The sequence below is a fragment of the Corvus hawaiiensis genome, chromosome 1 (genome assembly GCF_020740725.1).
Source record: "Corvus hawaiiensis isolate bCorHaw1 chromosome 1, bCorHaw1.pri.cur, whole genome shotgun sequence".
In the NCBI taxonomy this organism is placed as follows: Eukaryota; Metazoa; Chordata; class Aves; order Passeriformes; family Corvidae; genus Corvus; species Corvus hawaiiensis.
Window position 1 is genome coordinate 7468260 of NC_063213.1, and position 26465 is coordinate 7494724.

General features: G+C 41.4%; 1 protein-coding gene across 5 annotated transcripts in view; it reads left to right on the forward strand.

Moving 5' to 3' along the window:
- DPP6 (dipeptidyl peptidase like 6) overlaps nt 1-26465 on the forward strand; it is a 544191-nt gene that overhangs the window by 382860 nt on the left and 134866 nt on the right. For all 5 annotated transcript variants that reach the window (XM_048324150.1, XM_048324219.1, XM_048323990.1 and 2 more), the window contains exons 3-4: nt 1391-1489; nt 25183-25277. In XM_048324150.1, coding sequence (XP_048180107.1) covers nt 1391-1489; nt 25183-25277 — 194 coding nt within the window. The remainder of the gene's footprint in view (nt 1-1390; nt 1490-25182; nt 25278-26465) is intronic.

A 26465-nucleotide genomic window follows, 5' to 3' on the forward strand; every position in this document is an offset into this window, starting at 1 on the left:
TCCTGGGTTCCTTGTCGCCTCTATTTTCCATTTTAATAAATAAAATTATGCGGAATAACTTGGCATAATGCTGTCACACAGAGGGATTTGGCTGAGGACTTGTATTGATGGCTTTTGGTATTTGGAAGCCACAGTGAACAGTGTGATTGAAGCCTCAGCCAGACTTGGGAAAAATATGAACATTGAAGAATATAATTTAATTTGGTAAAAATGAAAGTTTGTTCTGAAACACCTTTTAGTGGAACAAAACACTGTTCATAGGTGATTTTCTGTCATCTCAGGTAGCTTAGGGGCTTCAGTTTAGTACAGCAAAGAAGACTTTTTTCCCACAAATAAATGCCTTCAGAGTCTGATTCTGCTTTTCTAATCATAAGTGTCCAGTGTAAGTTTAGCACTAAACAATATTACAGATAGCTAAGGCTGCCAGTAAGCCTCAGGCATGAGGATACTGCCATGAGGAAAGATGCTGAAACACACATTCCTGCTGTGGAAATACTGAGAATATGGCCTCCTCTTTTCTTTAAAAGAGCAAATGTATTTAAAGCTGACTGAAAGGTTTCCATGAAAATATTATTTCAGCAAAAAATTGAATGTTGACAGCAAATTATTCATAGAGGGTGACTGCTTGTCATAACAAAAAAAAATTACAGTTGATGGGAGAAAAGGAAAGCGGCAATGTATTAATCAAAATTGTTGGGTTTTCAAAGTTGTTAGTTTTCCTCTAAAATTTTCAGCTTTGATATTTCCATGTTTACAAATGACACTGTACATCCTTTCACTAAAAATTAAAATTAGTATGGGCCAGCTATGCAACACCTGAGGGTTTAGGGTTACATCTCACAGACTTTTCAAAAATATTTCTGCAACCTAGTGGCTGATTCCCACAGAAATTCTTTCGTGAATTTCTGAAGTAATCTGTATGAGCCCTTATAAGGTTAAACACCTTTCTAGCTATGGTTTTATGTGACATTTTTTAAGGAAATAAAAATATAAGCTGTAAAGAATTGGCCATTTTAAATACTTTTAAAAATGTAGCTCATGATTTCAGAAATGTTTTAGTGTTTATCTCTCAAATATGACACCTACAGGTGTGTTTGCATGACTTATGCTCTTTTTTGATCATGTTATGTTTGAAAATGTGTGTTTTGGACCATTTATTGGTCTTTTTGCAGTTGTTAAGACCAGGCATACATAGCAAGGAGGGTTCTGTTAGTGAACCATTAGGTGGTCCTTTTATAATACCAACAATGGGAAGGGATTTGTGTGTGTCAGAAAGCTTAATGTGGACTGTTTCCAAATGAAATACGACATGTCACTACCCACAGTTGCTGTACTTCCAGATACATTTCAAAGCTGAATTAATGGTGGTTTATTTTTGAATGTTTTACAGTCGAAGATAACAGCTTGTCTCAGAAGAAGAAGATAACAGTGGAAGATCTCTTCAGTGATGATTTCAAGATTCATGACCCAGAGGCTAAATGGATAACTGGTGAGTTTTGAGCATTTTTTAGTATCTTTTCTTTGCTTCCTTGCTCTGTGGACATTGCTTTCTTTATGTCCTTCTTAATTCCTCCAGTTCTTTATGTTGCTCCTGAAATTACAGAATCAAGGAGTGGTTGGGGTTGGAAGGGACTTCTGGAGATCATCTTGTCCAACTCCCTCCTGCAGCTTCTAGAGCTGTTTGCCCAGAATCATGTTCTCAAATCCCTATTTTCAACCTTCAAATTCCTATTCCAGTTTTCCTCCTGTTAAACATGCAAACACCACTGTTCTAACTTTTTATCTAGGGCTGCCCAGTGGGCTCATAGATAGACACAGAAAAATACAGCCGCCTTCTCCAAGAGCATTCAGAACTTAGTAAGCGATGTAACGCATGGTTGGAGGAAGTGGTTGGAGCACCAGCAGTGATTATTTTACCATTAACAAAACTGGAGGTTTATATTCCCTCATCAAATCCATTTTTTTCTGGCAGAGAGGTGAAGCAATGCTAAGCAACAGGGAAACAGAGGTCCAGCAGCAGCTGGGCTGGGGCTTGCACACAAGCCATGTGCTCTTTTTATCCTCTGCTGCCTTACATTTTCCAGTCAGAGGAAAACCAAATAATACTTGAATTAATGCATGTTGGATTTGCTGGAGTGGAGCTACTTTGGGGGATGTAGATTCCAGCTCTCACTGGAAATTGCTGCAGTCAGAATGAGCTTTGGTGAGAATAAAATGATTTGTGGTGTGCTGTTCATGTGCATTCCAGTCCAACTCCTATTATCACGGAAGTTATTAGCTTTTCTTTTGAATTTAATGGGGAACTGGATTGAGTCCTTCCTTGTGTTTAGCTTTCCTTGTCTGCTGTGCCCATTGGGAACAATTTTAATACCTGTAATGAAAAAGAGAGTGTTAAAGGGTAGTGTCAAAATAACACGTTCCCCAGCTGCAAGTTCTGCCACGCACTCAAGTAGAGGGGAAAGCTGTTGCAGGCAATAAACACCTCCACAAACACACCTGCAAAGTGCAGGAGCTCTTTTCCAGGCTGTGTTCTCTGTGAGAACGGTGCTCCCCACAGCCACTTTCTGGGAATGATGATAATGGAAATGTTAGCTGCATTGCAGTTCAGGATTTTTTGTCTAGCATCCTTTTCCATTTAGCGTGGATATCCCTGATGACCCTAACGAAAGGAAAGGTGTTTTATTGAGACCTTGACTGCTATTTTCTTTATTTGCTGGAGTATAGCAAATAGAGCATAATGGAGGCAATGATAATGAATTAAGTAAACTTTTGCAGGAACAGAGAATGAAGTATTGCCATAGAGCTGGGTATAATATGCCCCCACTGATGGGTATCACTTTATGTGACATAAGGCTTGTTTTCCACAAAACTGGGGTCTGCTGTGAAAAAACCAGCATTTCCCTTGCTATGGTCAAATACTAAAGTCATAAAAAATTTTATTAGGACTCCATTCTTGACTGTTTTAAAAACCATGTCTGTCCTCTCATGTACCCTTACTGACTTCAGTGCAGTCTTGCCAGATCTGAAATTACTAAAATATTGTTTCTGTAAGAGACAAAACACAAAGACATATTGTGAAAATATACTCAGAAATTTTAGCATTACTTCCTCCATTGCTTTGATATGGACAAACACTGACACTGATTTTAATACATCTAAAGGAATTTTATGAAGCCAACAGATACCCTGAAGATTTGCCCAAGGGTGACTTTGCATTTAAGGGCAAGATGCTGATCTATAATGTCATTCATCCAAGGGCCCAAAGCCATTTTGCAACATTAATTGCTTTCTGTATTATAGTTGGATTTTTCACAGCTTTCTCTAGCTGGCTAAGTGGTGAAATTGTGATTAAGATGAAAGACTGGTAGCCAGATTCCTAAGCACATGTTGTTATTGGTCTCTTAGCTTTCAGTATGCAAATGAAAGACTCCAAAAATACCAAAGCCAAACTAATTAACTTAGTATAACAAGATTGCTGGAATGCCTTAGCAAAAAAAATTGCTTATTTTAAAATACCTAATTTAAATTTGGATGTCAGCTCCCAAACCTAGCTGATGCTTTGCAGGGATCCACACAGGTGTTAAAATACAAGTAGCTGTTCTGTGTCCTTCTTCCCCTTCCTCCCCTGTTAATCATACAGCAAAATATCACAGTCATTCAGAGCTCTGCACACTTCAGTCCTCTTGGCTCATCAAGGCTCTATTTCCTTCCTTTCCCTCTACATTATTGGAGAAGAGAGGAGCTTGGTGGCCAAAGATGAAGCATGCTGCATGTTTTAGGAGTATTTGAATCATCTGAGGGATCTACTCCCAAAATAATTCAGTCAGTAAAATATGTGTCCTTCCCAATAAGCAAGGGGCTGATTCAAACACTCTGAATGAGGAAAGTCTTTCCTTTATCTTGAGTGAATCTTAGAGAAAGTGTTTCAATAAATAAAATATTTATATTCAGGGTGACACTTAAACATATGCTGAAAGTTCCTCGAAATTTATAGGATGAGCTCATGTTTTATTACTATTTTCTTGATTCTCAATGGGCATGTGGAAAAATAACGTATTTCTAATCAACAGCTTTGTGTCATTCTATTGATTTTAAAGGAGGAAAGAAAAAAGAAAAGAACCAGTCTCAAAGCTGACATAACTACACTTTCAGTGTAAAGATTACAGGCTTTGGCTCATTTGTGGATATGTTTGCATTTTTTTAAATTGGAATTGCAATTAAATTTACTTGCTCAAAGTTAGAGATGTGGCAAAGTTGTAAATTTGAATGTTAGAATTTTTGTGGTGCCACTGTAATTTCAAATTCCAGTTTGCATTTTTATCTAATGGTTTAGGAAGAGGAAAGAATAATTTGTTTAATTAGCATGTGTCTTCTACTGCTCTGAGCACTGTTGTCTTCGGCTCCGTTAAGAGCGATCCAGAGAGGAGCAAGGCATTCATGGAGTGAAAGAACAAGGGGGAATGGCTTCAAACTGGCTGAGAGTAGGTTTAGATTGGATATTAGGAATAAATTCTTTACTGTGAGGGTGGTGAGACCCTGGCACAGGTTGCCCAGAGAAGCTGTGGATGTGTTCCCTGGAAGTGTTCAAGGTCAGGTTGGATGGGGCTCTGGTCTAGTGGAAGGTGTCCCTGCCCATGGCAGGGGGTTGGAACTGTATGATCTCCAAGGTCCCTTCCAACCCAGGCCGTTCTGTGATTCTATGATTCTGTGACTAGAATGGACTGCTCCAGAGTTTATTTCCAGTTTCACTTCCAGGGACTGCTATAGGTTAGGTTTTCCCTGTAGTGTGAGTAAATGCTGACTTCATTGTGCAGGTTTCGTTATTCAGGACAGCACAGCATATATGTTATACTACAGTAGGTGTAAAGCAGTGAAGTACAGGAAGTTTTGGGTTCTGCTGGTGGTTAATTGGCACCCCCTTGCCTGGCAGTCCAAGTGCAAATAATCTGAGCTGTGTCTCTGTTCCAGCCCCATTCATCCCACGCCTTCTCCTGTGCTCCTCTCCTCATCTCTCCATGCCTCTCGCTCTGCTGAACTTCCCTTTCCTGCACAACTACAATTATATTGTCCATATACTTAACAAGCATATGAGCTCCAATCAGTAGCTCTTTTCATACTTTGTATCATAAACATAGTATTTGAATGATTCCTTGTTTCATATCCCACTCCATAGCCCATCAGGAGTGTCCTGTGCTGGCCTTTTCAGCCATCTCCCAGCTGACAGGTGGCCTACTCGTTAGTCTAGTCTCTAATTGTTTAGCAGTTCTGCTCATGAGCACCACATTACCTTGTAATTAAGCTCCACAATTACTGGGCTTTTCCTGTAATTTCTCTCACACAGCATTTTAGGTCAGGTTTCTGAAAAGCTCGATGGGATGCTGTAAAGATCCTGTAATGTTTGACAAAAAACAGGACAAAGAAATTTGTTGTCATTTTGTGCTGAAGAGCAGCTTGGTCCTCTGATTTCTCCTACATACAATAATTCATAGTCATTATTTAGACCTGACCTGAGAAGCCAGTTGAGTTATGCATTCAGGTTTTGTGGCCCTTTAGAGCTGCAGTGCTTCTTGCCAGCTGTGAATCTGACCCCCAGCATCCTGGGAGCACTCCTGCCTGATGGGGAGGGAGCATAACTTAAAAGAAAACAGTGGAGACTGAACTGCATATGCCACTTGTGGAGACTTATGCTAATCTTCTGTCTTTTTACTTAATGGCAAATGTATTTTGCCCACATTGTAAGTACTTGGCTGCTGGTTTAGTTAGAAAAAACCATCAGAGCAGCCTCTAATATCCTGACAGAGGTTATTGTGATGGACTGGGTGCAACGTGTCATTCCTTACTTCTTAGAGGTTGTTTTTCCAGCCTTGCTGTTGGCGTCTTGCAAGACAGTGCATTTTGCACTGGCTCTTGTCAGGATTTTGGGCTGGTGATTAAATAGGTGACTGGAGGTTTTAATTTTCCTTACACTAGACACTGGCCAGAAATGGGGAGACAATCCTTGCAGAGGAGTTGTAGCCAAATGGGAAGAATAAAGGTTGAAGTGAAGAGCACAATATATTCAAGCAGGGAGGAGCACTGCAGTGAGGTGTAGGACACCAAAGGACCCATTTAGGGCCACAGGAACTTGAAAAAATGTGAAAATCAAGCCCTTCACTCTATGGTCCCTGCCCTCTCACTTCACCTGCAATATTGGAAAAATAATATTTATTCTTATGTGAAGATGAATAATGAGTAAATTAGCAAGAGGCTCCAAATGACATTTTCAGAAATGTCTCAGTTATTTGGAAGCCTGCCACTCAGTGAGAGCCAGGACCATGGTGTGCCCAGCTCGCCTCTGAGAATGGCAGCTGGGCTTTTACCTCAAAAATCCCTTTGAAAAACACACTAATAACTAATATCTAAATATAAAGGAGTAATTCTTTTATCTTTAATACTGAAGCACATATGTTCTGTTGCATGTTTTGCTAATAACATCATAGAGTTTCTGGGCTCTTTTAAATTCTAATATTGAATTTAATGACCTAGAACTAATAAGTTTTATTTACCATGCTGAAAAAAGCATCGTGTAGTAACTGAGGTAATTATTTTGGTTTACCTTTAGTAATAATGCTCAGATCAACAATACTTAGATAGCCCAAATGCCCTCAAACCTCTTCTCTGCAGTGTAAATCCATTGCACTGTATTGATAAAAGCACTGATGCATTTCAAATTATGCAGATGTGTACAGAGTAAATGAATTATTTATAGGTTGCTTTGCATAGATATTAAGAACTTTGTAAGTGCTAATATTTTTCATTATGAGAAAGATTTGTGCTAAGGTGCTGCTTTGATAGCTCTTAAGACTAAAATTGCCCTCCTAGAAGCTACAGCATGGTTGACTGGCGTGCAGGCATCTCTGGGCTGCTTCTCCATGGGCCAAAAGATTCATAGGATCATTAAGGTTGAAAAAGACCTCTGAGATCATCCAGACCAACCATTAACTCAGCACTGCCTCGTCCACCACTAAATTATGTCCCTTAGCTCCACATTGACATGGTTCTTGAACACTTCCAAGGGTGGTGATTCCACCGCTTCCCTGAGCAGCCAGTTCCAGTGCTTGACCAGGGAAGAAATTCTCCTAATTTGCAATCTAAATCTGGCACGACTCAAAGTCATTTCCTCTTGTCCTATCACTCAGGAGAGGAGGCCAGCTCCCACCTCACTAGAGCCTCTTTTCAGGTAATTGCAGAGAGCTATTGACAGCTTGCAAGTGACCATCCAAAATGTAAGGCAGAAGGAGCCTTTCCCTTGGCAAGGTTGGGCTGTCAGATGAAAGGAAAACTCATCTTTCTCTGTCGTCTGAGGGGCAAAGTTGTCTTCCTTGGGCACTGCAGCTTGCACTCTTGTGCACGTTTGGGATCTGTGTTAGGAAGGAGCTGCTTCCCCCTGCAGGCACCCTTGAGCCCCAATGCCACCCCAGTGCCTGTCTTGTGTTAGAAGAATGTAAGGTAGAAGATGCTCACAGGTGGTTTTGTTAGTGTAAATCTGGTGAAGGCATAAAGAAAACTGGGTTACTCTATCAGAATATTTGCCCACCTTGCTAAGTAGAAATATTAGTTCATTAATTTCAATGTGTTTTAAATATGTGTTTAAATGACTTAAATGAATGGGTTTACTGGTCTTAATGGTTCAAAGACAACTTTCTCCACTCCCAATTCTGGTCTGTCAAACTTCATATCCAAGCTCTTGGCAGCTTGTTCTGAAGTATTTTTTATGAGTGTTTTGGTTTTTAAAATGTTTTTGAAATATTTTCTGAGACACACAGCAAGGTACCTGGGGTATTGCACGTTGGTTTGTGGTGCCAGAGGTTTCAGTGAACTTCCAGTCCCTGTTACAAAGAGCCCCACGGCCTGTAAGGATGACCTTATGCTGAGGTAAAGACACCCTAACTAAAGGAAAATGCTGTGTGGGCCAGAAGAAAATACAGAGGAGGGACTAAGAAGGCTCTTCTGGTCTAGCACATCATGGGGATGGCCTTCAGAAACCTTCTGTTATGATTCATGAAGATATGGATGATTGTTAAGTGAGTTTTTAGGTAGTGTTGGTGCCAGTGGAAGTGTCCATGTACTTTAGATCTGGTCGATTACTATTCTTAATCTAAATGCCTTCATGAAGTGACATCCTGTGTTGCCAAAGCAGAATGGGTAAGGCAGTGGTTGCTCCATCACGACTGCCACATGGAGGAAGAAGTGAGGAATATGTTAAACCATTTGAACCATAGTTTTGATTTTAGATCCCATCCTGGATCATCTTCTTCAGGGATTTCTGTGGATCTGTGATCTGAGAGCACTGAAGAGAATTTGTCCTACTCCTGCCTTTCAGCTGCTGGGCAGCTGCCCGAGTTCAGCAGTGACAGTAACCCATTCACTAAAGACAGGAAACATAGGAATTAATGACTTTTTAAGATACTATAATAGGCCGTGGAGGAGAGCATCCCTGCCATGTAGCTGTTTTGTTCATTACTGCTAGAGAGAATGAAATGAGAAATCAATTTGGCTCTTTCAAAAATTAATACAGTCTGCAGGAGCAAGCTGGGGAGGAGTGTGGTGCCGAGGCTTTGGCAGTGCCTCAGTGCCCTCTCCTCTGCAGTGCTGGAGTGCTGGTGGGACACGTGCCCCTCTTGGACTGAGATGATAATTCTTTGGTGTTTACAGCAACTTCTGAATTTAGAAGGAGAAATGTGCTGGATAAAGTCCTGTTTGGGAAAAATATCGCACCCTGGAAAAGCAGAAGTAACACTGTAATGGTCAAATAGCGGTTTCATGTGTGGTGTTTTTGAGTAGTTTGATGTCTTGAGGGCTCAAGATTTCCATAAGAGCCTAACCCTGTGTTTGGAAGCCTCCACAGGTAATCTAATTTCTCCAAAGCCTGCTGAACTCTAATCATTCCCCTGCCTGTCATGACTGCTGTTGAGCCTCTGAGTCAAATGTCCTCCTGAGGTATCAACATATGGCTTTAGTTAGAGAACATCTAAAAACCTACATGCATTAAAAAGTGGCCTCAGGCATTCAGTGTCATAGCTTTCTATTTGTTATGTCTCTGCATCTTGCCAGGATGAGTGAAGAGTCTGGCCCAGGGACAGGGCTGGTGGCATGAAGGTCACCTGGGAGAGCTGAGATGCAAGGAATGAGTGATGAGGAGAACATGGGCAATGTGACGCTGCACAGTCACTCAGGGGAGAAGCCCAGGCAAGCAGGGAGGATCTTGGGGGTGTTCCAGGTGGAGCAGGAGCTGGAGTTTTGAAAAGAATGAAAATGAGTCTGGAAGTCAGTACTGCTGAGAAGTGGCTTAATGGCCTATGATGAAGAGCTGGAAAATACATTCAGTTGCTGTGGCGGTATCAAAGAGAACACTTAGTGAATCAAAGATGGCTGGAAGAGGCAGGAAAATTTCTTGGACTTAATTTCTTCTTGACTAGGTTCTGCTAACATCTCCTGCCCATAACTGCCTGATTCTGTTCGCACCGATTTTTTTTTAAAACAAAGGAGGAAAAATAGACTTCCCCCCAACAGGCAACTTCCCACTCTCACATGCTGGACCAGCAGGCTGCTTTCCTAGACTTTTTATAGCCATTAACAGAAACAGATTCCCTATTTCCATTTCAAGCCCTACTCCACTAAAATTAGTGCTTTTCCCTCAAAGTAGCTCAGAAGCGAGGCAGTCCCCCCTGGTGTGACTGTGTCTGGCAGCGAGAAGCAGCTTCAGGGAATAATTTGAAGTTGTAAAAGGTGTGTGAAAACTAGAACAATTTGGGCTCCTTTGTGTGTTAAATTTGTTTGTAGATTTGAGGTAGAAATCCCTGAGACTTATGTAGAAGCTGTCCCCTTTGCTCCTCCCCATCAGCTGTGTGTTGCTCTAAGGTGCACTGCAGCATTCCTTGGCTCAGTGGTCCTGATGGTGAATGCAAACCTGATAAATTCAGTGCTGGTCCTTTTACCTGCCAGCAGGCAGACATGCAGCAATGACACTGGATTCACAGTGGGGAGCCTTTTGATTAAAAAGTAAATAAATAAATGAAGGAGAACAGCAGGGATGGAAGTGAGAAGGAGACGCTGCCACGGGGAGCGGTAGCATCTGTGAGGGACTTTGAAGAATGTGGCTCACAGCAGAGGTGTTTCTGAACCACAGACACACAACCACATGCACAGTCCTGCCTGTGTGCTGAACAGTTTAAATCCTGTCAGGAAAAAGATCAGGTTTTTTTCGCCCTGTTCAAAGTGGTTTGAAATCAAAACCCCACTGCTTTCAGCGCCAGAGGAAAGGCACTGGTTTTTCAAGAGTTTAACTGGGAGAGGGATTAGGTGTTCCCTCAGTGGGTGTTAGTTAAAAATCCATGTGAATAGCTACCGGTAGAGTGTGACACCAAGAGATGCTCTTCCCCAGCTGACACCTGTGTACCAGGTAAGGGTGAGCTCCCAGCTGTCCCCAGCCCTTGGGGAAGAGGGAACTGCTGTAAAAAAAATTGTCTGTGATAAGCCTTAAAAAGGATGGCCATAATTGCAGTCCTGCTGGTTGAATTTGTACTAAAATAAAGTTTCTGGGTTTTTTTCCTTTGCTTCTTCAGAGGAATGTAACACAGGCAAGAGGAGGGAGAGAAACAGGAGCCATGCTCTACTCCTGAGTGATGGAGCAAGCTGGACACAGCAGAGGGTGATGGTCTCCCTTCCCAGGAGCTTGGCAATGTTTCACCATGAGGAGGGTTACTTTTGGATGAGAGTAAGAGGTTTTATTTTGCTTGGATCCAGCACTGCTTAGAAAATGTGGGTAGATAGGAAGGAGACTCAGTTTTGAACTGTAGGTAAAGAAGCTCAAGAGAGAGGGTTTGCATGAACTTGATGAAGGTTTTCGTAACAGGCTGATTTAAGGATAGAAACATTTTAGGAAAGCGACACTTAAGAGTTAAGCACCCAGGAAAGCACAGATGGAAGAAATGAGGTGCATAATTGCAGGCTACACTGAGCAAAAAGCACGTTCAGGGGAGGACTGTAAAGGGATGATGGAGAAAGGAGAACTCTTCAGGGTGTTTTCAGGCCTCTTGTTAATCCATTGATCCTAATTACTACACACTGCTGATACCTGCAGTAGTGATTTCCAGAAATGTTTTTATTCTAACACAGTCCATCTTTAGGAACCCTCCATTCTCTAGGATGCAATTTGCTTACTTTATTTATTTATTTATTTATTTTTAATATTTTAATCAAGGTAATTTTCTGTTTTTCTCACTGCCCTGCCCAACTTTGATTACTTCTTGGAGATTTTTACTTGGTGCAAAGCACATTTTCCTGACTCACTAGCTTTCCCTGAGCTTGCTCCACTGCTGTTGGACACTTGTTGAACATGGAATGCTTACCAAGGATTAATTAGAGCAGTATGTATTCTACTTGTTCCTTTTAACTGATATTAAATAAACACATGCTGAGATACCATAATTAAATAATTTGAAGACAGGAAATACTGTATTTCTGGTGATTAAACTTTATATCATGTCTTTGTAACTGAAAATTTAGCAGGCAAAGATTTACTTATCTAAGAAAAAAGTCCCCGGTGAGCTTGGACCTCCTGACTGGATTAAGCTGTTGAATGTATGACAAGCACTTCTTTTTTCTTTTTTTTTTTTTTCTACAAGAAATAGCACCAGACTTATATAACTCATTAAAAGAAATTTAGAACAAGATAATTATCATTGATCAAGGGAATGTAATTATACTTTAAAATCTCACATCAGTGCAAATTCAGTTAAGAACACAGGAGACCAAAGCTTTGCCCAGCCTCAAGTCCTGTTTCCATGAGAGGCGAGGTGTGTGTGCACAGGGATGAGCAGGAGGGCAGTGAACCTCACGCACTTTTTAGCTCAGAGAATTCTCAGATCCTCTTGTATATTTTCTGTTCAGTTGCCCAAAATAGCTTTCTCTTCTAAGACAGTTTCCAAGCGTCCTCCAGAGCCTCTTGCATCCACCATTTCTTTCGTCAATGAATTTCACTGACCTAAGACCTCTTGCATGGGGAAGGGTTCTTGGGAGCTTATTTCTATTTGCTTTTCTTGGTCAGCCTTAGATCAGAACCTTGGACGAATGTTTTCCATTTCTAATACATAATTTTAGAGGATGGGATGGGAACTACACAACTTCTCAAAAATTCTCAAAAATGTTCAAATTATTTGAGTTTCATGACTTTGAAGACAAGTGTATGCATGCAGTATAATTTGTTTGACCCTAAAGAAAAGCCAGATGATTTTGCTGTGTATTAGAGGTAAAATCTGTCGGTGCCTATACCAAATCATGCCACACAAAATAATCATGTTATAAAATCATGTGATTCAGGTCCCCAGCAGGGCTTCATAGCTTCATGTGAAATCAGCTCTGGGTCTGCTGGGTATGATGCCAAGATTTCATTTTGCTACTTGACTTAAAGTCCCAGCCTCTGGGGACGGGTAGCACACAAAAATACTCTGTTTCAAAAAAGCAGTGTAATAAATAAACACGTTTTTAGTCCTCAAAGATATTATAATTGTTTCTAAATGGTCCTTCAAATGCTAAAATTATTTGGAAGGTAAATGGAGACAATCCAATGTTTAAATTCATTAGAAAAGATGTTTTAAAAATATCAGGTTCTTTTGAAGGCTTGTACCTGATTTCCAATGCTTAAGTTCCATAATAATTCACAAAATCTGGGTAATCCTCTTCAAAGCATTTTAATTTTTCAGGGAAGGCAGAATGGCGGGGGTGGAAAAAAGGTGTAAACAAAGTCTAGTAAGAAGGCAGTGGGACATGTCGATGTTCAAGCCAAGAAAAGTTTAAAAAGTCTCAGCTCAGAAGTATTTCCCCCATAAGGGACAAAAGTTTGGATCTGTTGGATAAATGAGGATTATTTTGGCATGCACTTGACTCTATAAAAATTGACTCCACAATGAATGGTGGTGAATCCAGCAGCTCAGAGAGACTTTGGTCTTATTGCAGTTCCATGTGGTCATTTATGCAGACTAAGCCATTCCAAGGTCTGGGTGCAAGTGTTGGCTTTGCCATGCATTCACTGTAGGAATATCTGAGTACCATGGTATCTTCAGGCAAGCTGAGAAGAACCACCAAGACGTGGACAAACATCTAAAATCCACCAATTCTGCCCAGACGGTGTCCAGAAATTTTTCCAATACTCTAATTTGTTACCACCCTAATAAACACTTATTCTCTGCTTAGCAGTCAACTTTCCTATTTCCTGGGGGACAGGAGCCCATCCCCAGGCCTGCTCCTGCAGCTGGCTCTGGATGCTCACCCGCTGGCAGCAGCGTTGGGGAGCGGAGCCAGCGGGGTCGGGCTGGCCCATCGCCCCACAGAGGGGTTAATGCACATATGCTGGGCCATGTGCAGCAGCTTCCACTGTCTGCTACTGCTTCAGCTGATGGACTGACTCATTTTACAAGACAAATTGCTTGGAATACTCATGCATAAGCCAAGATGCTCATTAATAATTTGGAGGTATTTTTTCCTTCCTTATTCTCCTTGGCAGGGGGAGCAGGCTGTGAACTGTGACATATAAAATGCCTTAAAACACTTATTTAAAACCAAAGAGTATATACGTACATATGTATATATGCTGGTTTGGCCAAATTTAGAAATATATCCTCTGAGAGAAGGCAGATCACCACCCCTCCCCCACCAGGTTCGGGAAAAATAAATTTTCCTCCAAGGAAAGTGAAGAAGATAAAAACTATTTATTTAACAAACACATGGGAAAAGGAAAATAATGCTAAATAATAAAATCTTTCACTGTGGAGGAAAAACCTGGGAAAGTGTTAGAGTCCTCCCTAGAGTCCTCCCTTTGGTCTCCTCGGAGCTGGGGCTTGGCCCAGGGCCAGGCCCTCTGTGCCCGGTGGAAAGTCCTCCTGATGTGCTCTGATATTGAAGCAGTCCAGTGGAAAAGGGAGAAAATCCGGAATTCCAGGGAAGGAAAAAAAGTTCAGCTCTCAGTCTCTCTCCGGTGAACAAGAAGCTGAACCACTGGCCAAAAGCTGACTGGAAAGCAGCAAGCCGGGAGCTTCCTCGCTCCCCTGCTGCAGCTGGGAAAAAAAAAAGTCACTATTTCTGTGTGACCTTGAACAAGCTGCAAACTGCTTTGAGAAAGTTTTGCTCAGTTTTTCCTTCCCCCTCTCAGGCTCAGTTTAGAGGCATAGAAAGGCACAAGAATTAATTTCTGGGCATAGGCAGCGATATGGGATACACATCATAAGGTCACCCCAAGACAGTATATTTATTCCATGCGTTTCATATTTTATTTCTTCCAGGTGTCAATTTCAGGAGCAGCATTTGTGAGAGTTTGCCATTACCTTTTGCCTTGAAGCCGATACTGGCATAAGATATGGCCTTAAACCAAATTAACCTTTAACATAAAAGCATGTTCTTTATTATTATTTTCTAATTTTAATGCCTCACAAAAGAAGATATTTTTAAAAATATATACCAATAATTATAATATTCTTGATTTCTTTTCCCAAGGGGCACAGAATGGCTAATATAGCTAAACTATCAGGCCAGAAGACTGAATAAGAAAACATGAGAGGGATTATTAGAATTCCATAATTTATATTTGCTTTCCTTCTTCTAGGGCAGGAAACTGAGAGTGTAATCAATTTTCTGTTGCAATCAACTTTTTTTAGGAGAAACAATATTGAACTATACTCAGGAGAGAGCAATACTGAAAACAGCGTGTTTTTATCCAGTTTGAGGGACATTATCACCTTGATCACTGCAGTGAGCTTGGGTTGCTCCATCCAAAAAAGATAGATTGTAATGGGAATAGAAATGGTCCAGAGAAAGATTAAGACCATGACAGAAGCATGGAAATGCGTGATAAAAAGAATTTCCCTGAGTTATAAAGAAATTATGTAAGGATAGAAAATAAAAAAATATATGAAGAAGTCAAGCTCTTTCCATTGAATAAGGTCATTCTTTGGATTTAATCTCATCTGCTGAAAGTTGTTAACCCATTGAGAAGGTGTTATTGATGAGAATTGAAGGAAGGAGCAGTCATTCTTTTGGTGTAACTATTTTTCATCCATTGCACTTAAACCAGGTGTTCATATCAGCCCTTTTGCTTCTGCACCAGCATCAGCACAATTGTCTTCTTAGCAACAAACCACTGCTGCTTCAAGACCAGCAGAACAAAGGCAGTAACAGATGGATGATGTTGGTTCCATGGGAGAGAGAGGAATAGGAACAAGAAGAAGTGAAATGAGGAGTTCAGGAATCTTTTCTGGGCTTTGGTACAGGACTCTGTGTAGGAGCTGACCTAGTCACTGCAGGCACACCAAACCAGTGTGTGATGCTAAGGAAAAGCTCCTCACTCATCATGGAATCATAGAATGGTTTGGCATGGAGGGGAACTGAAACATCATCCAGTTCCAACCCCCCTGCCACAGGCAGGGACATATTCACTAAACCGAGTTCCTCAGAGCTCCATCTAACCTGGCTTTGAATACTTCCAGGAATGGGGCATCTACAGCTTCTCTGGGAAGCCTGTTCTATTGCCTCACCATCCTGCTTAGCTGGCAGTAATTTTTTCATTCCCTCATCAGTCGGTTTAAAAACAATGGGATTTTATGTATAATTGCAAAGTGTTTTGTAGAGGGATTCTTTGTGGAACAGGGGCATATGATACCCCTGGAAAAATTGGACAACCCAGAGTTGCTGAGGAAAAACCCCTGAACTGGCCCCTGGCTGCAGGCAGGCCTGGAAAGCACCTGGCTGCAGGCAGCCTTGAAAGTCCTTGGCAAAGTTATACACTGGTCATCTCCCCTGCAGATTAGAGGCTGTCTAGAGAGACTGGGCGTGCATCTTTGCAAAAGTAGATATAAGCTTGTGTAGGTAAACAATAAAGCGGAGAACGATGCTCAAATCGTATCGGTGCATGGGTCGTTTCTCTGGCCAGCTCTGCAGCACTCAGTCCCTAAAGTGTTTCTCAGTAGTAGCTCCCTTGCAGTTGAGTGCAGGAAGACTGTTCTCACTCAGGTGCCATTTACCTCACTCAGTGCCATCTCACTCAGGACACCAGTCCTCTGCCCAGCATCAGATCTAATTATTTATTAATGGTTCTTTGCAAGTGTTGAAAGTGTTTCCATTGGCTCTGTAACAGGGTGCCCTCTTGTGACCACTCCAAAGCGAGTAATCATACACTGGTTACCAAGATGTGTCTTGGGGTCTTGGATTTCATCTCTTGTCTGGCTTGATTTTCAAAACCCTGAGGTCAGGGTGATGGCCATGTGATCACAGACTCCTCATACAGTTAGACTTCAGCACAATCATGCCTTGCCAGGCACATCTGAAATTACAGGGTGACATCAGAGGGATTGGGAAATATTGCACACAAAGATAATTAAAACTTTACCGGGAACTGCACACACAGCAGAGCTGCTTGTTAATATACAACTGTCTCCTTCAATCTGCACTGAAATTTAAGTAATCTGCCTGCAATAGTAATAATGGAAACCAAGAAAAAACACTTTATATGTTCTTTCTGTCCATCGTGGCCACTAACAAGTGCAATTTGGTTAGGGGCAAAGAGAAGGAGCCACGGGAATGCACAGAGAAATTGAGTGAGTGAGCTGTGGGGTCACATTTTAATGAAAATTTATTCATGGATTCCTTTTCTTAGTGTCAAATGGATTATTACATTTAGGTGTAATACTTTGGATTATGCACTCCCCTGTGTGGAGCCAAACTAAATGAGGCAGGTAAGACCCAGTTCATTTGGCAGAGAAGAGGGAGGTCACTGACTGCACTGGACTGGGAGTGCTTGGAGCAAGTGTCCCTACATGGAACAGGCAAGGTGGATGCAAACAAGGAGGAATGGTATCTTGGGCTCTCATCTGAGCTAGAAACTACAGTGGAAAAAGCCCTGGAGGTTTCGTATTCCCAGTAAAATCTGTGTCATTGTGTGTTTGGGGCTGTGCGCCCACCCCAGTCACTTTATGGAGCTGGGATAAGCTGATTCCTGCTACCTGTTGGCTGCACTTTTTTTTTTTCTCTTCAATTGCATGATGAGACTGAAAAATATGTAGGGTGTGGATAAAAGCATCAAGGACCCTTTTCTGGGAAAATAGTTGTCTGGGGTTAAATTGCTTTTGGCCTGTGTTGAATGTGAGATGTTTCCAGCAGGGAATCAAAGGGATGAGTGTAATCTGCTGTCTCCAGCTGTCCGGTAACCCAGGGGTCATCTGCACTTTTCCTTCTATAACATCTAGGATTTGAAAAGCACATGGCATGAGCACAGCTGAACAGGAGAATAAGATGGCAGAGAATTTTTGGGGGAGATTTCTTGGCTCTGGAATACACCAAAGTCAACTCAGTGTGGTGCACTCCCCTCCTCCCCTCAGTCATCAGAAAAATTGAGGGCAGCAAGCAACAAGGTGTGAAGTTTCACTGCTGTTGCTATGGTTTTGCAGCAGTTTTGTAATCAAGATGTTTTGCCCTGGATGGATTTAGAGCCGAGAATTTCTCATTCATTTTTTGCCTAATTGTAGTGTCTCTCTTTTCCCCCACTCCTTGTTATAAAAGCAGATAGAAGTAGGGAAGGGAGTTACGTGAAGTTGAAACAAGTTCTCGGTTTCTCACATGCATTTCAGCTTTTCATGCCTGTGCCACTGAGTTGTGATCTGAGACCACAAAGTTCCCAGATTTGGGCTCTTTGAGGACAAGTTCAGCCTCACAAATGAGGCAGCAGCAGAATTTTACCTGGTTTCAAACTGGGGACCAAAATTTCAAAGGTGTGCTCTGTCTGGATTTCAGGCTTGGTCCTGAAATTTCTTGTGCTGTTGTTGTTTTTGGTTGGTTTTTTGTTTTGTTTGAATCTTGAAAGATTTGGGATTGAATAAAAAAGAGAAACAGACTGGTATTGCTGATTTTTATAGTTTTAAGTTTTCCCAAGACTCAGTCCTCTTCAAGCTTTTGACAAGTTAATTTACAAGCCTGCTAGAGGTGCATGATGATGTGGGAATTTTCCTGAGCTATAACTGTGGGTTTTTTTACTGGTACTACTCTAAAAGCACTATATTGGTGCACCAAGTGCAACTGCATTGAGATGATGAGCAATTAAAACCCCTTCTTGCATAATAAAGCACACTCTATCATGTTGCACTTACTTAACATACCAATGCAATGTGTTATACAGCATTTAGCTAAATTACAGTAAATCACCTATTTAAAGAAGTTTTTCTTTCAGCCTTGTGTGTGGGGAAAAAGTGCTGGGAACAGTAAAAGGATAATGACCTATAATGGCAGAAAGCTAAAAATGGGATTCCAGTTGTCTCCTGGAATTAAAGGCTGTAGCAATGTTGTTAAAGGCAAGCTGTTCTCTGTCCCCTGTTGCTCCTTGTATCAGCATCACAAAGTCTAAGAAATTCTTACTTATTTCTACCAGGAAAAGTAGCAAGGCAGAAGAAAAAGGAGTTACTGGTGGGGGCAGGCAGATTGAAACAAGAGACAGGGTGGTGGCAGGGGCTCTGAAAATGTACAAATGCCAAAGTCTACAGGGACCATCCCTAAGGACCAGCTCACTGAGGGCATGATGAAGCTGTGGGTATGGAAATGGGATTTTGGTGCTATTCCCTATTCATGATCCTTGCCTCCCACTTTCTCTTACCCCAGCCTGCTGTAGGCACCAGGGGACAGGAAATGGGAAACTTTGCCTGCATTTTCTCTCTGGGAAGCAGCTCAGTATCAAAACAATCTTTGCTTCTGCCTTGGGGAGGGAACTTCAGAATCAGTTGTTTGTTGGGTACATGCTGTAAATATCAAATAGATGAACTGCAGCATGTCTGAAAGAACAACAGATCACAGTATTAAATGCATCATCACAACAGCTTTATTTCCACCTGAGTTTGTCATTGCATCCCCCTGGACACCTGAATAGGCTTCCACTGGGGACTGATTGTGCTTTTATTTTGCATTATGATCTAAGTGGTGAAGTTTTGCAGCAGTTATTGAGCATGCACAGTCCCAGCATTTGTTCAACATATGTTCTCAGTGTTTCTCTGAGGAGTAAATTCCACCTGCCCCAAGGAGTGTAGGTCTTGGGGGGCCACTCTCCTACCTGACTCCAGTTAGGCAGATACTGTTCTAAGTGAGTCAATAATCCTACAGGCCTAGTAAACAAGATGCAATTTCCCCTTGCCTGAAAGCAAAGTAAAATAAATATTTCCACAAACCTGCCTGTGTTCATCCTTCTCCTAGCTCATACTGTGCTGCACCTTACTCCTCGTTTGGTGCTTCTTCATGTTTGCTGGTTTGGGGTATTTTTTTTCTGACAGTTTCTGTTTCCTCTGTGAATTTACCCTTTCTGTTGTTTTCTTCTCTGCTTCCATTATGTCCAAAAACCTCAGGCTCCCTCTCTCTCAAAACCAGTCCCTGAAGATAACAGGCTGTGTCTGAAGATAGATGCTTCTGCTGCATCTGGCAGGATTAAGGGGTTTTAGCGTCTTGGCCCCTCACACAGCAACCTGTTAACCACAGCTTGTGCTATTCCCTCACCTGTGACACTCAACACATTTTTTACAGGAAATTCAGAACCCCCCCAGTTTACTTTCCCTGTGAGTTGCTCACCTGAGCTGTGGAGATGGCCATACTGAGCATCCATGCCTGGTGCTTCATGTGCTGCTGATGGGCTGCTCTCTCCCCTCAGGCACTGCTGTGTGGCTGGTTGTGGGTGTGAATGTCGATAGTCACAGCTGAGCCACAGCCTGCCTGTGTACCCAGCTCAGTCAGGATGCTGTTCCCACAGACACTGTATTGCAGTGGGAGCTGCCAGCCTCCCCCAGTCCTGAAAGCGTGGGCAATCACCACAAGCCAGTAGGTTTTTCCTGTGTGCTGCAGGTCATCTATGGATGGTCTGGGTTTGCTTTCTCCAGCTTGACCCTTCTCTTTGGCCCTGGTGTGTGTGTGCTGGGATGAGAGCTGTGACATGCTCAAGTCATTGGGCACAGCCTCTTCTTTCCCCACTCTGGTCTCCATCCACTGTTCTGGGGCTCACCTGGCCCTTCAGAAGGGTTGCTGGGATGCTAGACAAGCAGAAATCTTTTTTTCAGTTTTAACTCCACTGCCTGATCCTCATGTATCTTTCCAAAGAAATACAACTGTACTACATAATGTTGAAAGTACGAATTCTGTCTGGAGAAACATCTGTCCTACTATTGCAATCTTCCTGCCTGTTATCTTAGATGGTGAGTGCTATCCAGGTGTTTCTGATCAATACCTGCCTGGGAGGACTCCAAGAAACCCTTGGCTGGTTCAGGCGTAGCTGTCACCTCAGTGAAACATGTGCTGTGCCAGTGCAGAGCTCCATCCCGGCAGCCCTGCACGTGGCTGGGTGCAAAGTGCCCTCTGTCCCCAGGGAGGGATGAGGGCTCATCCCACACGACCTGCTGCTGTCTGCTCTCTCGACACAGCATAATATGTTTGCCAATCCTGCTAGTATCTGGAGGCTCATTTATCTGAAATGGCTTAAAACAACTTCAGGACTTAAATTTCCTTTATTCACCAATCTTCCTTAATCTTAGGGATTGAGAACAATAATTCCCTAGATGCTGGCTTTCATCAGACTGAGACTCATTCAATTATCTTTCATATCTGTTGATCAGGACTCAAGAAGTTGCCTTTTCCAATAAATCTGTGGCTTTAAAAGACTGGAGTGGCCTTAATGGTCCCGACTCTACCTTCTCTCTTTCACTATCTGTCTCTGCTGACTTGCTGCATATGAATTTCATAACCTCTTTTTGTCTACTTGTCATTCATCCATTATTAAACTGATAGAAAACTACAATTTCATTAAAATACTTTTTAGAGCTGGATTTAAATGCTTTTTTTTTCCTCATATTTTATCACTCAGTTTTGCCTTCTGTTTTCCATAATCTCTGATGAATAATCAAAGTTCCCCTCACAAGCACGCAGGTCCTGCTAGTATCTTATAAACCAGTCTCCCCTCTCTGGTAGTGTGGACTTCAGAGAAGCTGTACTGCACTAAATTTTTGGGCACTGAGCTATGTTCCTGTTGATGGATGTAATTCCTTCAAATTCTTTGCACTGCCAGCAGTCAAACTTGCTCCTTCTAGAAGTAAAGTTGTCCCAAACCTTCTTGTCCACGGTGGTGAGCTATTTTGTCTGGTGTCCCATCTGACTGTCTGTGCTGTTCCTGGCCGGGGCTCAGTGGCTTCAAGGGACATGAGCTCCCTCTCACTGGGCCTGTTTTCTCTGCCCATGTATTTTCTGACTGAATTCAAGACAGAGAAGCAGATGGGGTTTCTGATTTCACCCGTTCTGCTCAGCAGGTTTTTAAAAGTTTCTCCCCGGGCCTCTCCATTCCTCGGCACTGACTCTCTACAGCCCCAGGGCTGCTCCATTATTTCTGGTAATCGTTGTTTTTTGCAATCAGTCACCTTTTTTTTAAGTGTGACTACATATCTGTGTCTACACTCACAGACTGAAAATATATTTTACCACCCAGACAATTTCCTGGAAGTTGGAAGAGGGGTGAGGAGTTGGTGAAGTGAACTTTGCTATTGAATCATAGAATTATAGACAGGTTTGGGTTGGAAGGAACCTTAAAGACCACCCCCTTCCAACCCCACTGGACACTTTTCACTAGACCAGATTGTTCAGAGCTCCAACCATCCTGGCCTTGAACACCTCCAGGGATCGGGCACCCACAACTTCTTTGGTGAAGAAGTGATGGAAGAAATCCAAGAAAGATTGAAGAAATGGAATAAATGGCTGTAAGCCTGAAAATTATAATTTTTGGCATCATTTATAATGAACACCAGCCCCAAAGAAAGGCAGATATAAAAAATGAGATGCAGTGATGACCTTTATCAGATGTGGTGACAACTATAAATCAGGCTGCAAATTCTCATCAGCTTGCTGGACAGAATTCATTACAGACAGAGGCTGCTGCATTGCTTTCTGGCTTTGATTGAGGTATGTCCCATTTAAATAAATGCTCTTGCACTGGAACAAATCACACATTTCAAAACAGAAGTCCAGGAATATTATTCATCTTTTGAGGACTAAGACCAGCTAAACCTCACAGTGTTTTGTTTGGATATAATGCAGATCAATTTGTTCTTCTCTTAAGCAGACCAATTTTCTGTTCATTAATTCAGACAGTGTGTTGATGGCTGGTAGTGAATATAATGGTGAGATTTACAGCCCTAACAAATCAGCACTGCTTCATTTATGGTTTTTTTAATGCATTCCAGAAGTACATGCAGCAGATTAACACCTGATTTTAAACTTGTTATGGTTTAACAAATAATGGGAAAGTGTGTCATCTCTTACATCCAAGCATGGAGCAACCATGGAGTAATCTTCCTGAAGTTTCATAGTTTATTAAAATGTTATGGGGTTTTTTGGAGCATAAGGAGCAATAAAATTTGGTAGCAATGTCATTATGGGCAGTAATGTAGCTTCCATCAGTTCCTGCAACGTTCAAGAAACAGCTTCACAGACTCATTAGATTAATAAGATACTTTACCTGTGTACTGAACTTTGAGCTGAGTTTCATTGCTATATTTTTCACTAATTAGGAAATAGCCTGAGAGCCTTACAATTATCTAAATGTTTTGCTGGCCATATTTAAAATGTGATTTTTCTGCCTAGAACTTAGTGTGTAATTGGAAAACATTCTGTGTTGTTGACAGAGGGTGATTATTAAAGCAGTAATCTTTTTCAAAATGCCTGATTATTAGGTAATAGTCTGTCTCTCAGTTTAATTTTTCCTGTTATTTCTGGAATGCCTGAAATATTGCTGGAAAATAAAAATTTGGATGGCATATTTTCCTCTTATAACAATTCTTCAGACTTTGTGGCCCAAGTATATAAAGACCAGGTGTGTACAAAACATTAAATCTTTTATTGCCTTACTTCCTAAATTGCTGGCATAAACACATTTCTTAAGGATCTAAACACAGAAGGTGGAAGTTAGAGTTGTAAATAAATTGCTGCTGGATCAGACCCCAGGGACTGTCTCTTCTGGCATATGGACCAGGACAAGGGCAAATACTTCGGGAAGATTCTAAAAAGCAGGCAAATTTCTCAAGCTGATGATTCAGGATATGCCTTTAGTCCCTCATTATGGCTGGTTCAAAGGCTTCCTGAAAAGCATCCCCCTTCAAGACATATAATCTTTGGTGGATTTTTCTTCCACTTTTCAAATTCTAGTTTGGATCCACCTGCAGCCCTGGCACTTGCTCTGTTCTGGGACTATGACTTCCACACTTTGTTTGCCTTCAGCATGAAGAAATAATCCCTTTTATTTGTTTTGAACCTGACACTGACTGGTGTCATTTGGTGCCTTCCAGTATTTATCTTGGAAAAGGCAGGGAATAAGCAGCCCTGGTTTATCTTCTCCATACTGCTTATGATTTTTTTGACTTCTGTCCGAACTCTGTTCAATCAGTTCTTTCTCAAGTTAAAGTTTCTTAGTTTGTTCAGTCATAAATTTTATGAAGGAGTACTTCAAAGATAAATGCAAGTCTTAATCTAATTCAGATCCTTCTTTTTTTTTTTTTTTTATTCAAGACAGAAGTTGCTGATAAAATTTATTCCATAATTTAAAAAACAGGTATGCTTTGAGAACTTTGCCTATGAGTCTGAAGAGGTGCTGCTCTGACTTGGACACTGAGAATCTTAACGTTTCTAAAACCTTGTGATTTTGAGAGGATAAACTGTATTGCAGCTACCATTTGCCCTTACAGAATCTGATTCATCCCAATCTCAGAGAAGATTTCTTCTTTCTCCACTTATGTGTAAATCTGTGACATGGAGGAGGAGATTTTTTATTGGTAGCAATAAGCAGAGCATAGAAGCTTTTCATCTGCACCTTCAGAGCATTTTGTAAAGCTGGTTAATGACTGTGATAAGGATTATCATCACCAGGTTGGAAATAAAAGACTGAAACATAGATAAGGAGTGTGGTAGGTCTGTACACCAAAGTTTTGAAAGAACCAAGTCTCAAAACCCAGTGTTGCTTTTAGCAGGTCGCCCCAACTGGGCAGTGCACACCTCTGTGGTTACAGTGAGCTGGATTTGTGCTTGTACGAATCCTAGGGGATTTAACCTCACCTTTGACTCATCCCAGGACAACCCATGGATAGTGTTAAACCATCCACGTCCCTAACCCTGGCTGCACCACAGTAACACCCCTGGGGTAGCCACAGTAAAGGTAGGCAATGAGGAATTGTTTCCCCAACTGAAACTGGAGGCAGGAGTTTGGTAGGATCCATCAGTTCTCAGTCTCAGTCTAGCCAAGTTGCAAAAAAACCATAACCCTAGTCCTGTGCCAAGAAAACCTGCTGATTCCCTTAATGGCAGAGTGCTTGGGACTTATGTTTTATGTTTTATCTGCGAGGCAGGGCATGTAAGCACTGCTCAGGCTTGAACTTCAGTTTATGACACCTTTTTATTGTTGTAATGTTTTTCATCCTGAACTTTTGACCTGCTACCTAACCCTCATTTGGAGACCCTTTCATATGTCTGCCCCAGCCCTTCTGTCAGGCAGGTTGTGTGCTTTGAGAGCTGGACACTGTCTCCAGTATTCTTGTCTTTGTGCAGCTGTCTTGAGAGCTGGAGTAGCCCCAAAGTGCATAGAGACAAGCTGATTTGCCTTGTTTCATGTGAAAATGGTGATTTCTCTGCATGTATCTCCTTCTGGTATAAGTTTGCAGAACAAATGTCAGAGTTGGAGCACAATATTATGTTCCAGAATCTGCTTTGTTAGAGGATCATTTGCCTTTCAGAGACTTTCCAGGCTTATTAAACTCCTACAGAGACTGTGGACCTCGGAAACCTTTAAACATAAGAAATGGGGGTTTTGGCCTTGTTTCCTACCCTAACAATATAGCAAGCTGTGTATGTACATTCAAAACAGGTCACTCTTGCATTCATCTAAGGGAAAGTGTGGCACAACAAACACATGACAAACACTGACTACATCATTTTATGGCTGTCCTCAAAGCCACTTTTAGTGGTGGCTGTGTTAAAAAATAATCTGTGTTCTTCAGAAAGAAGTTCCCAGCAGTACTTTTGGTTTAAGTCTGTAATTGGGTTTCACACAAACAGACAATTTCAGATTTCCTTAATGACCTTTTGTTTTTCTCCTTGCAGATAATGAATTCATTTATAGAAACCAGAATGGCACAGTGATTCTGAGGAATGTCGAAACCAACAGTTCAACAATATTAATAGAAAACAAAAAAATTGTAAGTATTTTCTATGACAAGTAGCTGAATTTCTCAGCAGTTGAATCAGTAAAGCAGAAAATGACTTGGGTTTCAACTTCATGTATTGTCAAGGAGAAGCAATTCACTGGTAATACAATGGGCTATGCAGTGATGGATAATGTGAGATTGAACTCCAGCTTTTGTTATTATTCTGAGAGCTCAGTTTCACTCATACTTCTGAAAAGTATCATATGGAGATTTGAAGCTAGTCTTGCATATCATATATAATTGAAAGATGCATAATTCTCATGTCTGCATGCTTGATAAAAAGGACAATTGATATCATTTACTATCATCATTCTCTACATTTCTCCATGCAAATACCTATTTTTAATTTGTGCATTTGCTGATTTTTCTTGCCTAATTTCAGTGTTGTTTATGAGTAGTGCTGAGGAATAGAAGTGGAATTGCACAGGAGAGAAATCCTAGGAAATTGTGAAAAGAGGTTATTAGGTGGCTATTAAAATGAATGTAAAGAAAGAAAATTCACATCTAATACAGAGTATTGTTTATAGGAAGAGAAGTGTTTTGTAGCACTGTTTTTTGTAGTAGATGAAGCCAGCATTGTGGCAGAAGTCAGTACATCAATTATATTAATTACTTTTTAAGGAGACAAAGAATTTATCACTGAATTATTATAGCAAGGCCCAACTTTAAGCTTCACATGCTGCATTTAATCTTCAACCTTTGCTGCATCACACAAGCAATCCTCTTTTACCAGAGTGTAACCCTTTTCTTTACAATTCTAAGGGTAAAGAATGGGCTGGCTTCCTTTAACGTCAAGGTCTGTTGAAGTCAAATTGCTTCCATTTGGCCTCTGTTTATTCCACTGGATTTTAATTTTTGCCACTTTAAGAAAAGGACAGTTCTACAAGATAATCCTACATTTTCATCCCATTGCCACCCTACTGCCTGTTCTACCTTTGTTGCTCTGCCCTCTCAGTAAATAAATCAGCAGGACACCTCCACACTAATCCAGAAAGTGCCAGTGCAAGAGCTGCAGTTACACCTCGCTCAGACATGTTGTCTTTTTCCTCTTCCTTCCCAGCCCTGGGTCAGAAAACTTTTGCTACTTGGTCATGTTTTCCTTTCTCCGTGTTATTAACATACAGTAAATAAAATCTGTCTTCATGCTGACACTGCTGGTTCCCAGGCTCCCCTGTACCT